This window comes from Rana temporaria, chromosome 1 (assembly GCF_905171775.1).
Source record: "Rana temporaria chromosome 1, aRanTem1.1, whole genome shotgun sequence".
In the NCBI taxonomy this organism is placed as follows: Eukaryota; Metazoa; Chordata; class Amphibia; order Anura; family Ranidae; genus Rana; species Rana temporaria.
In genome coordinates, this window is record NC_053489.1 from 107,047,362 (window position 1) to 107,064,712 (window position 17,351).

A 17,351-nucleotide genomic window follows, 5' to 3' on the forward strand; every position below is an offset into this window, starting at 1 on the left:
TATTTTTTTATATTCCTGTAGTTTGGCTTTAGGGCCGGTTCACATCAGTTACCTGTGCATTGCCCTGCAGTGCAGTTTTCAGCCCATTTTATTGGGCTGAAATTGCGCAAAAAGTAGTGCATACGTGCACTACTTATGAAAAACGTGCTGGGCGTAATTGCGATCCGGTGCCCGCAAATGTATTGCCATCTACTTTTGGAGTGGCGTTCATGTATTGGCATCTGCAGCAGATTGCAAAGTGCAGGTAATGTGCACACAACGCACCCTTTCTGCACCAAGTACTGAGGTGAACTGGCGCTGAAGCCCAATTAAACTCACGTTAAATCGGCTGAACACTTACCAGGTGAAAGGCGTTCCATGTCTTGAAGCTGATTTAATTACTAAAGCAGCCACAGCCTTAGTGGAAAAACCTATATCATGCCAGCAGCTGCAGAGGAAGACCCTTGCTCCTTGTGGGGAATCGGTGGTCTCATTGCAAAGGTCCCTCGGCCCTTACTAAGCCAGCAAACCACTGCAGAGAGAACTCTGCTTCCACTCAGAGAGCACGTAATAGGCTTACCTGTAGATACCGTGAATATCTCCCAAACGTGCACAGTTTAGGAGATATTCACTGAATCCGCATGCGCCAATGTCATGGCACATGCGCACTCAAACTGCCTGCTTGTGCCGTTTCTTCAGTAGAGGTAATTCTTGTAATGGAAAAAAACATTGACGTACCCTTTTCCCATGTGATATACAGCTGTCACACCCCTGCAGCCCGTGTCTTTGAATAAGAGGGAGGTGAAGCCACCATTAATCTATATGTAATATCCCACCCCCATTGTGTTTAGCTTGTTAGTGGGCATGGAGGAGGGAGGGAGTGGGCTGTCATTTACCATTGTGTATATACGCCCACATGTGTGACTCTATAGTCCAATTGGCTGCTCAGATGGGATTTTTATTTTTTATTACTATCTGTCATGCTGTCGTGAAGATTTCAGAAAGTGTGAAGAACTCCCTGGAGGGAATAGAGATCGCATCTACTTTATAATTATGTTTTTATTGCTGACTGTGCCCCTGTTGAAGGGCTTTTGATTACATAGGCTTGGCCATAGATTTGAAAATGGCACAAGAAAATTGTATATATCTGTCCCCTGCCGGCACTGAGAACTGAGTGATCAAAGACAGGTGATTGCTTAATTCTCAGTCTTCAGTGAGCAGAGAGTCGGGAACGATCAGTCACTGGCTCTCTGCTCTGCCCCTCCAGCACTCACTGGAGCATTGTGCTGTGGTGGGGGTGGGAGGGGCTTGCTCAGTCTCCCAGCGGCTTGCTGAGAGGCTGAGCCAGCTGCCCGTCGGACATCCGGGTGCATCCCGACATTAAAGTCGGGATCGATCCAGCACCTGGACTGTCTAACGTCAGCCGACAGCAGGCTTTACCCTGCTGTTGGCTGAAAACGGGTCGCAGAATGCAGTGCAGTTCTGTGACCCACAGGAGAGGTAGGACCTACTTCTCTTTTCAAAGTGTCTGCTGTATCTGCATTCTGTAGTCTATGGTCATATATAGTCTTGTACAGTAAGTTTGTTTATATTTCTGGTTTTATTTTTCCAGGTTTTCTGTTCAGTCTGTTGCAGTCAGAAGTGTAAACTGCAGTACTTGGAAAAAGAAGCAAGAGTCTGTGTGATCTGTTATAGCTTCATCACTAGAGGTTAGACGCATGACTTACTCGTATTTTACGCTCCTCTCTCTTTCTATAGGAGACTGCTTCTCATTAACACTTTTTCGTGGCTTAGCGGTGCTTAGTAGTTGGTGTGCCTTCTGATACCTGTTGGTTTTCCACTAACTTTTCCCGTACTGATTGGCTCATTGACCTCGTAACCCAGCACAGCGTATGTAATTTGTACAACGAGCAATGCTGTGTTGATGGATGAGCTATAATTTATCAAGTGTATATTGTACAGTAAGCCCTTAAAGTTGCTAATTGGATGTTCAAGTGGAGGTTCACCCAAAAAATCTATTTTTAACATTAGATTGAGGCTACTTTTACTAAGCAGAATCGGGCGTTTTTTTTTTTAAATCAATGCAGTGCTTACCGTTTTAGAGATCGATGTTCTCCGTCTTCCGGGTATGGGCTGCGGGACTGGGTGTTCCTATTTGATTGACAGCCTTCCAACGGTCGCATACAGCGTGTCACAAGTTCCCGAAAGTAGCCGATCATCGGTGCGCAGGCGCCGTATAGAGCCACACCGACGTTCGGCAACTCGTGACGCACTGTATGCCACCGTCGGAAGGCTGTCAATCAAATAGGAACGCCCAGTCCCGAAGACCATACCCGGAAGCCACGGAGAACATCTATCTCTAAAACGGTATGTACTGCATTGATTTTAAAAAAAAAACACCCGATTCTGCTTAGTAAAATTAGCCTCAATCTAATGTTAAAATGTTTTTTTTCGGGTGAACTCCCGTTTTAAGGACAACAGCACATTTGGTATAAGTTGTCCTTTTAATGAATGCAGCCACACTCCTGAGTGTATCCATCTGGTCTGATACTTACCTTTTGTCCTCAATCCAGCGATCTTCACCATGTGGCCCTGCTGCAAAAGCCTTGCATCTAAAAAAAAAATCTTCAGGTCCTTTTCAATATGTGCATGCGGGCTGTGGCCCCATTCATTCTTATGGGGAGAGCTCCCCATAGTAATGAATGGGGCCATGGCATACATTAAATTATGTGATTTAAATTGGCTTTGTACTGAAAATCTTAGTTGCAAAAAATTGTATACTACATGAGGTATGAAATTACCTCATGTTAGAACCCAGTTTAATGTAGCTATATTTATTTGTACAATAGGTTCACACACGGCGCAGTTCCGTGCACTAAAAATGCATGCAAAGTGTTTTCCATGTATTCCATTGGTTCTAGTTCACACCATGCAGTCAGTTTCCGTGGCAGAAGCTGACGGAAACTAACTGCATGGTGTGAACTAGATCCAATGGAATACATGGAAAACACTGTGCATACATTTTATGCAGAAAAAAAGTGTACGGAACTGCGTCTTGTGTGAACTGGCCTTTAAAGATGTGATCATGTGTATGCACAGTCTTCTGTCATTCAACCCAGCGGGCTGAAGGGGGGGAAAAAAAACCTGACAGATCGCAGCACCAACACAAGCAATGTTGGTGCAGCGATCTCCCCAGCTGTGCTATCGTGTTCTGACAGGAGGGCCCCCCCCCCTCCTGCCAAAACACACTGATCAACACTTCCAGTCGTTGTCTACAAGCACTGATCTTTGTTGGACTTGTGAATGGAACGGAACTCCTAAGTAAGGACCTTACTGTAGTACTCAAACTACAGTTAAAGAGGATGTCCGCTAAAAAAAAAAATATTAAAAGCCAGCAGCTACAAATCCTGCAGCTGTTGACTTTTAATAAATGGACACTTATCTGTCCTGGAGTCCAGCGCCGTCCGCAGCAGAGGACGAGCAATCGCTCGTCACTCTGCTGCTCCCCCGGCCATCCTCGGTGAGGGAACCAGGAAGTGAAGCGCTCCGGCTTCACTGCCCGGTTCCCTACGGCCCATGCGCGAGCTGCGCCTGCTGATTGGCTCCTGCTGTGTACTGGGAGCCGAGTGTTCCCAGCACACAACGGGGGGGGGGGGACGGGACGGACGGGAGGTGACGTAATGCCCGCACAGTCTCCCCGAGACTGTGTCGCCGGAAGTGTGTGCAAATACCTGTCTTTAGACAGGTATCTGCACTCCCCTCCCCCTTGAAAAGTGTCAAATGTGGCACCGGAGGGGGGGGAGGGTTCTGATTAGTGGTGGAGCTCCGCTTTAACCTCGCTTGCATGAATATGATTAATACAGCTTATCAGCATCTCAAAGTTTCTGTAGTGGAACCATTGGGCAGTATTCTCAGGAGTGTTGATGGGGAACGCTGGGATACTCTTGCTGGGTACAACCTTTCCCAATACTGTGTGGGTCTTCTGAGAAAAACGTTTAAATAAATAAGGCCCCTTTCACAGGGACCTACCAGTTTGGTCCACCTGTAAGTTTTTCAGGCGGACGCAATCGGACCCTCCATTATCTTCTTTGGATTGGCAGATATAAACGGACATGTGTCCATTTACACCTGCCAACATCCAATCCAATCCGCTAACAGACGGAAGGGGGAATTCCCCATCCGTCTATCAAATCGGATGGCAGTCAGGTGTAAATGGACAGACTGTCTATTTACATATGATGGTCCATAGAGGAGAGCGGTCTGTGTCTGCTCTGCATCAGCAGATTCTCCCGCTGAGCAGGCGTAGTCCACACTGTGTCGAATGGACCTAAATGTGCTATCTTTGATGCATTGACCTGAGCATTGTATGCAACCTTTAAATTAGGGCAGCATGCTGCCTAAAATTGCACTAGCTGTTTTTCTGAATCCAGCACCTGTGTGAGCATATCTGAATTGTTCTAACAAATGGCCCATCTTAAAACAGAAACTAGCCACCGGTAAAACATTACTGATTAACGGCTCTTTCACACGGGTGGACTGTTCAGGCCCGCCTGACAGTTTTTTAGGTGGACCTGAACGGGCGCTCCATACAGTTCTATGGAGTGACGGATGTCGGCAGTGACTTGTCCTCTGACATCCGATCCACTGAATCCAGGCGGATTGAAACCCTATTTTCCATTCGTCTGGCGGATCGGATGAAAACGGACAGGCGGTCTGTTTTTCATCTGATTTCCCCATAGAGGAGAGCGGAGCTCTGACAGATCCATCCCTGCACAGTGAGCGGAGACGGACCTGTCATCCGCCGGCTCAGCGGAGATCAATGAATCTATGCCCGCTGAGTGAGCGGAGTCTGTACACGGACCTGTACACGCCCCGTGTGAAAGAGCCCTTAGAATTTTGAAAGGCGTTCTCTTGAATTACTCCTGAAAGATAATGAGTCAATCTACCAGGGAAATTGTTCACATCTTGTATGCTCGTGATCCACACCACAAACATCTGTGTGTTTTTCTTTCTTTTGTGTTTAGATAGAAATCCTTTTTGTCCTGACTTCTGTCTGTCCTTGTGGGCGATCTATTTCTTCCATTGCTTCTCAGCAGCCAGCTAGTGATTCCCAATATGTTTTCTATTTTTTCCCTTCCTTTAGTGCAGGCTGTTGAGAGGATGATGAGCCCAACTTCTCCTAGTCCAAACCCCAATGTCCCCTCTGAGTTTTATTCTACCATTCCTTCTTTGGTACATGCCCAGGCAGCTGGTAGACTTAACGCTCCTCCACCTACAGTTTTGGTGGCTGGCTCAGTACTTAAACATCCCGGAGCTGAAGGTAAATGTCAACCAACAAGTAGTTGGATGCTTGTTTAATCTAAGCTTATATGTTAAGATTTTTTTTTTTATCAGAACCAGCTGTCTCATAACCCTGGTAGAAAATGTACAAACGGAACATGGGGTCCACTATCTGTTGTGCCGACCTTTTTTATAGGTAGTGTCATTCATTTTCTTTGAACCATATGTGTGGAACGACACAGGGTAAGGCACATACAGTGTGTATAGAAAACACTCTTTTAAAATAATCACATTTTGTTTTATTCAGCTGTATTTATTTACTCAGCGCAATTTATAACATCCAACTGAAAGCCGTAACGCCAACATGTCAGAAAAAAAGAATCACTGAGTTGGAAAAAGGATCACCCCATTGTGTCAGTGTTTTGTTGAACCATCTTTTGCTTTTTTTTTTTTTTGTAAAACTTATTTTATTGAGTTCAGTCACATCTTACAGTTTAGCAATACTCGTTCGTAACAGTGACGTACATTTTCCCTTACAACAAAGAAAACACAAAGAAATATCCGAAGGTAGCCAAAACAAGTAATGCATAAGAAGGTTATTCTTGAGAGTAGGGTGGATGGCTCGCCTACCCTCCTCAGTTATCTAAGCACTGCGCCTTTCGGGCTCTGGTATTGCCACGGGTGGAGAACCACCCTAGGTGGTTCCAGGGGCAACCCTACCCAGGGTTCACGCCAGAGGAGGGCTGCCATTCAAGGCCTCCAACAACCGCCCCCAGCGCACCCTCCAGGCCCAGGCCCCCCCCGGTCCCCGCATTTCACAATGAGAATCACAGCGCTGACGCTATCACACAGGGTGCACACATGTGGGTTGTGAGCCCTGCCATCTTTTGCTTTTAACTGCTTCCATACCGGGCCAATTTTAGCATTCCTTTCCTACGTGTAAAAGTCATGGAGACGATCCGCCTGTAAAAACCGTCAAGCAGATGAACTGCCGCTAGAATTGTTTTTACTGTGCAGGGAATTGCTGGCAAAAAATATCTGAATGATGACTATCATATATCCAATATCATATCATTCAGATATCTCCACTGAAAGCCCATTACGTCCTATGGCGTTCAGCAGTATGGAAATGGTTAATTACAGCCTTAAGTCCATGGGTGCTCAACCTGTGGCCCTTCAGCTGTTGCAAAACTACAAGTCCCATCATGCCTCTGCCTTTGGGAGTTAAGCTTGTAACTGTCAGCCTTGCAATGCATCATGGGACTTGTAGTTCTGCAACATCTGGAGGGCCACAGGTTGAGCACCCATGCTAGTCTATTGGGCTATGTCTCTACTAACTTTCTACTTCGCAATATTTGCCCACTGTTCTTTGCAGAACTGCTCAAGTTTAGTTAAGTTGGATGGTGGCTGTTTGTGGACTGCAGTCTTCAAGTTATTACAGATTTTCAATGAGATTTAAAGGGTCACTAAAGGCATAGGATGCATTAAGGTGAAAAAACATTTACCTTTACAACCCCTTTAAGTCAGATCTCTGACTAGGTCACGCAAGGACATGCACCCTTTTTCTCCTTCAACCACTGTGTGGTCATTTTTTGCTGTGTGCTTTGGGTCATTGTCATGTTGGAAGGTAAATCGTCTTCCCGTTGACAACTTTCTGGCAGAGGGCAGCAGACTTCCCTCAAGAATTGAATGGCATTTTGCCCCATCCATTTTTCCTTCAGTCCCTGCTGCAGAGAAACACCCCCATTGCAAGATATTAGCACCTCCATGCTTTACTGTAGGAGTGGTGTTCTTTGTATGGTGCGTTGTATTGGATTTCTGCCTGACATATCGTTTGGCTTTGAGGTAAAATAATAATTACCTTTTACTCTCCTCTGACCATAACACCTTTTTTTCCATGTGCCCTCAGAATCTTCAAGGTGTGTATTGGCAAAGCTCAATCATGACTGCCTGTGGCCTTTCTTGAGCAGTGGCCTTTTTCTTACAATCCTCCCATACAAGACACATTTGTGGAGAATTTGTGATATTGTCACATGCACACAATGAGCACTCTGTCATAAATTCCTGCAATTGCTTCAGAGTTGCTGTAGGCCTCTTGGTAGCCCCTCTGACCCTCCTGACCCTTTCACCCAGTTTGGACCAGTGTTCTGATCTAGGGAGGGTCTGTGTTGTACTAAATACCATCAACTTCTTAAAGTGATTGCAAACCCTTTAGGAGAGAAATGGGTAAGGGGTAACAAACCCTGGGACTTTAAACGGTGTCAGTTAATTAATACTACAAGCATAGTAAAAAAAAAAAAAAAATAATTTTACAAAATAGAACAATAAAATGTAAACCTAAATAACCATCCAATGAAAGTAGATCATGCTCAACCTTGAGCTAGGGATCTGTAACAAGATTGCTCAACATGTTTCGCTCTCGACGAGCTTCTTCAGGAGCTGTACAGGTAATGCTAAAAATCTCAAAGAGAATGTGCAAAGGATGGAACAACAAATTAGTAAATTATCATAAATAGGTAAATATACACAATAATATTAGGATACAAAATGGTCAAAAATGAAAAATATATATGAATACAATCATTAATGGCAAATAAGTGGATATACAAGTTCTGATATAGAATGGAGTGCATACATTAGGCACAACTTACCAAATTAAACCAGTCCAGGTCCATATATAAAAAATCCAGAAAGAGGAAAAAAAATGTATTTAAAAAGAAATGAATCGCATATCGCCGTGGCCAGCCTTTGGAGCCATGAATCGCACCCCCTCTAATATTCAGTCATGGGGTCATAGTAAGAAAGAGCATAATCTAAACAAAAATTCAAATGCGAAATAGAAATGAGAATAAAATTAAATACTTGGTTTAACACTCATAATTAACTGAGTATATTTAAATTAAGTAGCGCACATATACCTGGTTCCATAATTTCTATAAGATGGAATCAAACAGACTTTCCATAAATCCAATCTAAATGGTTCCATTGCTTCAGTTGGCTTAAGTGCGCATGTTCCGCATGACATTGGCACATGCAAATACAGGGATATCTCCTAAACTGTGCAGGTTTAAGAGGTATCATTGTTGGCTACAGGTAAGCCTTAAAGGGCTTGTAAAGGTAAACTCCTTTAAGGCTTACCTGTAGCCTTTACCTTTACAAGCCCTTTAAGGCTTACCTGTAGCCAACAATGATACCTCCTCAACCTGCACGGTTTAGGAGACATCCCTGTATTTGCATGTGCCAATGTCATGCAGCACATGCGCACTTAAGCCAACTGAAGCAATGGCACTACGTGTCGATGCTTCAGTTGTACTGTGCCGTTCCCGCGCGCAGGTGCGGGAGTGACGTTGTGGCTCCAGCCAATCACAGTGCCAGAGCCGCAATACCCAGAAGTCACTATGGGACAACATGTCGGCAGGGGAGATTTGGAACGCTGTCGAGGATTTGATCTGAGGTAAGTAATACATAATCGGCTAGTATGCTCTGCATACTAGATGATTATGCCTTTGTCTTGCAGGGTTTAATTTTTTATTTTTTTTTCGTTTTTGCTTTCTGAGGGTTTACTTCCTTTTTTTAATAATTGACTTCACTGTGCTTCTAGGCATTGATAAAGCCTTATGCCTTGTACACACGACCAGTTTTCCCGACGAGATCATTTTTTTTGATTGGTCAGGAAAACCGGCCGTACGTATGCTCCATAGCAGTTTTCCCGACGAGAAAACTGCCCGCAAAAAAATTCCAACCTGCTCTAGTTTTTTCCCGTCATGTTTCCCATCAGTCTTTTTTTCTTGTCGCGAAAACCGCTCGTGTGTAAGCTTTTCCGAGAGGAAAAAAAACACGCAAGCTCAGAATCAATTATGAGACGGGAGCGCTCGTTCTGGTAAAAGTAGCGTTCGTAATGGAGCTAGCACATTCGACACGCTGTAACAGACTGAAAAGCGCGAATTGCCTCTCGCCAAACTTTTACTAACACAAGGATCAGCAAAAGCAGCCCAAAGGGTGGCGCCATTTGAATGGAACGTCCCCTTTATAGTGTCATTGTACGTGTTGTACGTCACCGCGCTTTGGTCAAGTCTTTTTTTTTTTTTTTTTACTGAAATGTGTGTATGCAAGGCAGGCTTGAGAGGAATCGCGTCCGGAAAAACGTTGAGTTTTGGCATGTCAGAAAAACCGGTCATGTGTACAGGGCATTATAAATTGTTTTGTATCCATCTCCTGACTTGTGGCTGTCCACAACTTTTATCCCTGAGATCTTTTGACAGTGCCTTGCCACTCATAGTTGATTGTTTGCTTCAGTTGCTCTACCGGACTGAAATGCTTCAAGAAAAGCTCTTTTCATGCCAAGCTAATTAAAATGACCACAACCGTTCACAGTTGAAAGTCAAATGGCTTTGTGTGCCATTGAGAAGTTGAAAAGCTACACCTGACAAAGTTTACAAGTCATTTTTAGGAGGCAGTGATCCTTTTTCAGACTGGATTCTGTTTTTGAATGTATTTTTTTTTTCTTGATATGTTGACGTTTTATCTTTCACTTGGGTGTTTTAAGTTGCGCAGCTGGATAAAACAAAAACTGTGTTTGTCTTAATTTCAGGCTGCAAAGCACAACATTTTATTATTTTAAAGGGGTGATTCTTTTCTTTGCCCACCGTACAATGCTCCTCTAAAGAACCACATATGTATACGGTCAAACATTTGTGGACACTTGACCATCACACTTGATATGAGTTTATTGGACACCCCTTTCCAAAACCATTGACTATTAATAAGGAGTTGGTCCCATTTTGCTGCTGTAGTAGCCTCCACTCTTCTGGTAAGGCTTTTCACAAGACTTTGGAGTGTTTGTTGCCCTTCCAGACAAAAAAGGGGTTGTGAGGTTACTCAGGTTAGGTATTGATGTTGGGCAAGAAGACCTGGCTTGCAATCAATGTTTCATTCCATTCCAAAGGGGGTCATAAGGGTTGGGGTCAGGGTTTCTGTGCAGGCTGCCCAGGTAAAATAAAAAATGCATTAAACCATTTGCACAGGAGGACAGTTGGGCTGGGACAGAAAAGGACCTTCCACAAATTGTTGCCAAAAGGTTGAAAGTTGTCTAAAATGTCGTTTTGTATATTGTAGCATTTGTACTGTACTTTTCATTGGAAACACCTGCACCTAGTGATTTGGAAAAGTGTCCACATACGTTTGACCATATCTACCATATCTTCAACATTAAAAACCTTCCTATATTTCATTTGTTTAAATGTATCGCAAAAAAAAAAAAACACACCTTGTTGAAAACAACAACCATATATTGTGGGAACTGGTAAAAGTAATTTAAAGCGGGAGTTCACCCATTTCTAAAAAAAAAAATGTTCTTCCCCTAGATTCCTGCTCGTTCGGTCTAGGGGAATCGGCTATTTGTATTAAAATATGAGCAGTACTTACCCGTTTTCGAGCTGCATCTTCTTCCGTCGCTTCCGGGTATGGGTCTTCGGGAGCGGGCGTTCCTTCTTGATTGACATTCTTCCAAGAGGCTTCCGACGGTCGCATCCATCGCGTCACTCGTAGCCGAAAGAAGCCGAACGTCGGTGCGGCTCTATACTGCGCCTGCGCACCGACGTTCGGCTTCTTTCGGAAAATCGTGACGCGATGGATGCGACCGTCGGAAGCCTCTCGGAAGACTGTCAATCAAGAAGGAACGCCCATTCCCGAAGCCCATACCCGGAAGCGACGGAAGAAGATGCAGCTCGAAAACGGGTAAGTACTGCACATATTTTAATACAAATAGCCGATTCCCCTAGAGAAAACGAGCAGGAAGCTAAGGGGAAAAAGTGCCCTCTAAGGGTGAACCCCCGCTTTAAGTCTAACTGGTACACAGTACTATCAAACGTTCATGTTGTATGAGAAGCAATCTGGTATGTGATGTGTTTGAATAATCGTTATAATAGACCTGACTTAATTTGTGTTAATGGAGAATGAAATCTATTTGTGTCCAGAGAAGAGGCTGCATGGTATTCTTCTGATTCATCAGAACCCTCTGTACCTATTTGTCAGTAATATGTAATTTATGGCTATATATTAAACATTCATGATAAACGTCCAGTACCCTTACATTGTTAAATGTATATTTTGTAATAACAAAGACTTTTTTTTTTTTTTTTTTTTTTTTTTTTTTAATACTGTGAATATGTCTCTTTCAGAGCACTGTTTGTATCAGTATAATTTTGGTTCGTCCCGACATAGGTGGTTTGAAGCGTATAGCTAGTAGTAGTTAGCCACATTCAAACAGACTTGTTCTGTGACTACTGCTAGCTACAGTGGGGCAAAAAAGTATTTAGTCAGCCACCAATTGTGCAAGTTCTCCCACTTAAAAATACTCATTACCTGTATTAATGGCACCTGTTTGAACTTGTTATCAGTATAAAAGACACCTGTCCACAACCTCAAACAGTCGCACTCCAAACTACACTATGGTGAAGACCAAAGAGCTGTCGAAGGACACCAGAAACAAAATTGTAGACCTGCACCAGGCTGGGAAGACTGAATCTGCAATAGGCAAGCAGCTTGGTGTGAAGAAATCAACTGTGGGAGCAAAAATTAGAAAATGGACGACATACAAGTCCACTGATGATCTCCCTCGATCTGGGGCTCCACGCAGGATCTCACCCCATGGGGTCAAAATGAACCCAAGAACGGTGAGCAAAAATCCCAGAACCACATGGGGGGACCTAGTGAATGACCTGCAGAAAGCTGGGACCAACATAACAAAAGCTACCATCAGTAACACACTACGCCGCCAGGGACTCAGATCCTGCAGTGCCAGACGTGTCCCCCTGCTTAAGACAGTACATGTCCGGGCCCGTCCGTGGTTTGCTAGAGAGCATTTGGATGATCCAGAAGAGGATTGGGAGAATGTCATATGGTCAGATGAAACCAAAGTAGAACTGTTTGGTAGAAACACAACTCGTCGTGTTTGGAGGTGAGAGAATGCTGAGTTGCAACCAAAGAACACCATACCTACTGTGAAGCATGGGAGTGGCAACATCATGCTTTGGGGCTGTTTTTCTGCAAAGGACGACTGATCCGTGTACATGAAAGAATGAATGGGGCCATGTATCGTGAGATTTTTGCGTGCAAACCTCCTCCCATCAGCAAGGGCATTGAAGATGAAACGTGGCTGGGTCTTTCAGCATGACAATGATCCCAAACACACCGCCCAGGCAACGAAGGAGTGTCTTCATAAGAAGCATTTCAAGGTCCTGGAGTGGCCTAGCCAGTCTCCAGATCTCAACCCCATAGAACTCCTTTTGAGGGAGTTGAAAGTCTGTGTTGCCCAGCGACAGCCCCAAAACATCACTGCTCTAGAGGAGATCTACATGGAGGAATAGACCTTGTGAAGAGTTACAGAAAACGTTTGACCTCAAAGGATATATAACAGTATTGAGATGAACTTTTGATATTGACCAAATACTTATTTTCCACCATAATTTGCAAATAAATTCTTTCCAAATCAGACAATGTGATTGTCTGGATTTGTTTCCACATTTTGTCTCTCATAGTTGAGGTATACCTATGATAATTACAGTCCTCTCATCTTTTGAAGTGGGAGAACTTGCACAATTGGTGGCTGACTAAATACTTTTTTTGCCCCACTGTATATTATGACCTTGATAAATCGGAAAAAGCGAATCCAAAAACAAATTGAATTTTGCAGATTTCCAATTTGTGATTTGATAAACCCTTGCACTAATAACGGTTGACATAAAAAATTGGAACAACCACCATTTTTTCAGGCCTAAAATGTTCCAATCTGACCAGACATCAAAAGACACTTCCAAGCTTAGATGAGGTGTCCATGATATTCCTACATGTTGCACATACAGTAGTTTCAATGGGACGCATGGTAAATTGCATGTTGGGGCCCATGCCTCAAACCATTCCTACTCGTTTACCTTTAGGACTGAGACTTGTCCAATAAGATTTATTGATGCATATAGGGGTTGATTTACTATAACTGGAGAGTGCAAAATCTGGTGCAGCTGTGCATGGTAGCCAATTGGCTTCTAACTTCAGCTTGTTCTATTAATCTTTTGACAAAATAAGCTGAAGGCTGATTGGTCTCTATGCAGAGCTGTACCAACTTTTGCACTCTGCAGTTTTAGTAAATCAACCCTATAGAGTCTGCTTATATCGAAGGCTGGGTTCACACTATTTTGTAATAGCAGGAGATTTTGACCGTCTCTCTACGGAGCCGGTTCACATATCTCCAGTGCATTGCACAGGAGACCTGTGCGTGTTTTGGTCTGAATTCAGCCACAAGTGCAGGCTGAAATCGGACCTGAAATGGTGAACCCAGCCTAAAAGGATGAGCCATGGTATCAGTTTTCACCTGCAGTATTGTAGTTACCTTTGTTCAGAGAAACTTGATGCAGGCAGACACTACAGTGTGTTCCTTTCTGGGGTTTTTACTACATAATCTGGGTAACTGGACACCCGACTTTGGAAGGCGAACATGGCAGCCAGGTAGCCAAGAGCAATGGTTATGAGTGACCTTGTTACACTTTGTAGACCACCCATTGCGGATAATTTATATTCAGAATAGCTACAGGGCATCCCTTGACATGCTTTTTCCTTGAAAAAACATCATAATTAACAGTTTATTTATTGTATGTGACTCGTTCTATGTTATGTGCCTGTGTGTGCTCACTGTCTAAGCAGTTTTTTTTATAGTATAACAACCTTGTGTCTTGGATTTTCTATAGTAAAACAGGCTTTTGAATGAGATGAATTTCATTTCCGTCAAAGGCATTTTTGGAAAAATTGTTTCCTGTTGTGGAAGACAAGGTTTCCTAACATTTTGAATTCGATTTCCTGTTCTTCTGTTGCAATTTCATGTGAATTGTTTGCATGCTCATTCTTCCATATTTTTGTTGTTGCCTTTTTTAATATACAGTTTTGTAACTCAGTCACTACTGTCACTATACCTTCTTTAAAGTTGTTGTATAGTAAATTTTTTTTACTTTTACCTACAGGTAAGCCTATACTAAGGCTTACCTGTAGGTAAAAGGAATGTCTCCTTTAAGGTTAAGGAGATACTGTAGATATTCCCCCTGCAATGAGCCCCTGCCTTCAGCGGCGCATTCACATCAGGGATTCCCGGCTGAAAGCCCGGCAGACGTCGGACCTTGCCGCAAAGAAGTCTACCGCGTGGGAGTGATGACATTGCGGCTCCAGCCACTCGGAGTGCTGAAGCCGCGATCACCGGAAAATACGCCAAGGCAAAATGTCATCTCCCTCGGCGTGCACCGGTTGAGATACTGACGCCTCGTTCTAAGGCAAGTATTTCATAATGAGCTAGTATGTGGTGCATACTAGCTCATTATGCCTTTTGCCTTTCAGGTGTACCAAAAAAACGTGTCAGCGGGTATACAATCGCTTTAAAGCAGAGGTTGTGATTTAAAAAAAAAGTTACCAGGGGTTAGGTTTTTTCTGCAGAAGAGAAAGGCAAGGTCTCATATGACGGAAAAAAAATTAATCTGGCTTCTGGTGATTTATCTCTTGTGCTCACATGCTAATATTAGAGGCAGATGCCCAAGGCACTGTAACTCCTGCGTGTATACATCATTCGGGGGTCACCCAATGGCCGAAGAGGAGCATCACGGTGTACATTTGCTGTCCCTTTAAAATAACTCAACACACAGCCTTTAATGTCTAAACCGCTGGCAACAAAAGTGAGTACAACCCTAAGTGAAAATGTTCAAATTGGGCCCAATTAGCCATTTTCCTTCCCCGTGTCATGTGACTTGTTAATGTTACAAGGTCTCAGGTGTGAAAGGGGAGCAGGTGTGTTAAATTTGGTGTTATCACTCTCATACTGGTCACTGGAAGTTCAACATGGCTTCTCATGGCAAATAGCTCTCTGAGGATCTAAAAAAATTATTGTTGCTCTACATAAAGATGGCCTAGGCTATAAGAAGATTGCAAAGACCCTGAAACTGCAGCATGGTGGCCAAGACCATACAGCAGTTTAAGAGGACAGGTTCCACTCTGAACAGGCCTCGCCATGGTCGACTAAAGAAGTTGAGTGCACGTGCTCAGCGTGATCTACAGAGGTTGTCTTTGCGAAATAAACGTATGAGTGCTGCCGGCATTGCTGCAGCAGAGGTTGAAGGTGTGTGTGTGTGTGTGTGTGTGTGTGTGTGTGTGTGTGTGTGTGTGTGTGTGGGGGGGGGGGTTGGCCTGTCAGTGCTCAGACCATACGCCACACGCTGCATCAAATTGGTCTGCATGGCTCCTAGAAGGAAGCCTCTTCTGAAGATGATGCAAAAGAAAGCCCGCAACAGTTTGCTGATGATAAGCAGACTAAGGACATGGATTACTGGAACTATGTCATGTGGTCTAATGAGACCAAATTAACTTTTTTGGTTAAGATAGTGTCAAGCGTGTGTGGCGTCAACCAGGTGAGGAGTACAAAGACAAGTGTGTCTTGCCTACAGTCAAGCATGGTGGTAGGAATGTTGTGGCCTGGGGCTGCATGATTGCTGCCAGCGCTGGGGAGCTACAGTTCATTGAGGGAACCATGAATGCCAACATGTACTGTGACATACTGAAGCAGAGCATGATCCCCTCCCTTCGGAGACTGGTCAGTAGGGCAGTATTCCAACATAATGACCCCAAACACACCTTCAAGACGACCACGGCTTTGCTAAAGAAGCTGAGGGTAAAGGTGATGGACTGGCCAAGCATGTCTCCAGACCTAAACCCCATTGAGCATCTGTGGGGCATCTTCTTCAAACGGAAGGTGGAGGAGTGCAAGGTCTCTAACATCCACCAGCTTTGTGATGTCGTCATGGAGGAGAGGAAGAGGACTCCAGTGGCAACCTGTGAAGCTATGGTGAACTCCATGCCCAAGAGGGTTAAGATAGTGCTGGAAATGAATGGTGGCCACACAAAATATTGACACTTTGAGCCCAATTTGGACATTTTCACTTAGGGGTGTACTCACTTTTGTTGCCAGTTGAGTTATTTTGCGGGGACAGCAAATTTACTTTATTACACAAGCTGTACACTCACTACTTTACATTGTAGTAAAGTTTAACTTCTTCAGTGTTGTAACATGAAAAGATATAAAATATTTACAAAAATGTGAGGGGTGTACTCACTTTTGTGAGATACTACCTCTAAACACTGCAGAATCCATCCGGCTGCTTCTGATGCAACACCAATGACCCAGTGCCACTATGTTTTGCAGATGACGTTGTGTGCTTTTGGATCATGAGCTGTTTTAAGCTTTCTCCACACTTTTTATTTTTTATTTTTTCTTCCTGTCATTTTGGTACAGATTAACCACTTAAACCCAGACCATTATGCAGGTTAAAGACCTTGGCCCTTTTTGCGATTCGGCACGGCGTCGCTTTAACTGACAATTGCGCGACGTGGCTCCCAAACAAAATTGGCGTCCTTTTTTTCCCACAAATAGAGCTTTCTTTTGGTGGTATTTGATCACCTTGGCGGTTTTTATTTTTTGCGCTATAAACAAAAATAGAGCATCAATTGCAATATTTTTAACTTTTTGCTATAATAAATAATACCCCAAAAATATATAAAAAACATTTTTTTTCCCCTCAGTTTAGGCCGATACGTTTTCTACCTATTTTTGGTAAAAGATATCGCAATAAGCGTTTATCGATTGCTTTGCGCAAAAGTTATAGCGTTTTAGTAAAACTAAATCGCTTCAGCCAGGAAACTGTCAGCCTGGTTCACCCCCGCTCCTCACTTGCCCTGTACGAAATTCCACTCGCAAAATGCGAGTGGAATTTTTGAGGGCTGCCTAAACCCTTCCTTCGGTTTGGATGTACCCTCAAATTAAACCTGAGAGTGTGTACTTTTAGATCACATCCATTATATCAGTGTTCCCCAACCCCCGGGCCGCGGACCGGTACCGGTCCGTGGATCGAACGGTACCGGGCCGCCCAAGGAACTTTAAATAATTTCACTGTGGCGGCCGAGGCGCAGAGCATTGCCCTCCCGAGCCCGCCCATTGTGTGACAATAGCGAATGAAAATTCGCTATTGTTACACTGATCCTCCTGGCCAATCAGGGAGCGGACATAA

At 43.8% G+C, this 17,351-nt stretch overlaps 1 protein-coding gene across 2 annotated transcripts in view; it reads left to right on the top strand.

Annotated features, from left to right (window-relative positions):
• ZFYVE16 (zinc finger FYVE-type containing 16) overlaps nucleotides 1-17,351 on the top strand; it is a 74,752-nt gene that overhangs the window by 21,937 nt on the left and 35,464 nt on the right. The window contains exons 4-5 of one of the 2 annotated variants that reach the window (XM_040341591.1): nucleotides 1,592-1,688; nucleotides 5,123-5,299. In XM_040341591.1, coding sequence (XP_040197525.1) covers nucleotides 1,592-1,688; nucleotides 5,123-5,299 — 274 coding nt within the window. The remainder of the gene's footprint in view (nucleotides 1-1,591; nucleotides 1,689-5,122; nucleotides 5,300-17,351) is intronic. The other variant, XM_040341593.1, reaches the window with a different exon arrangement.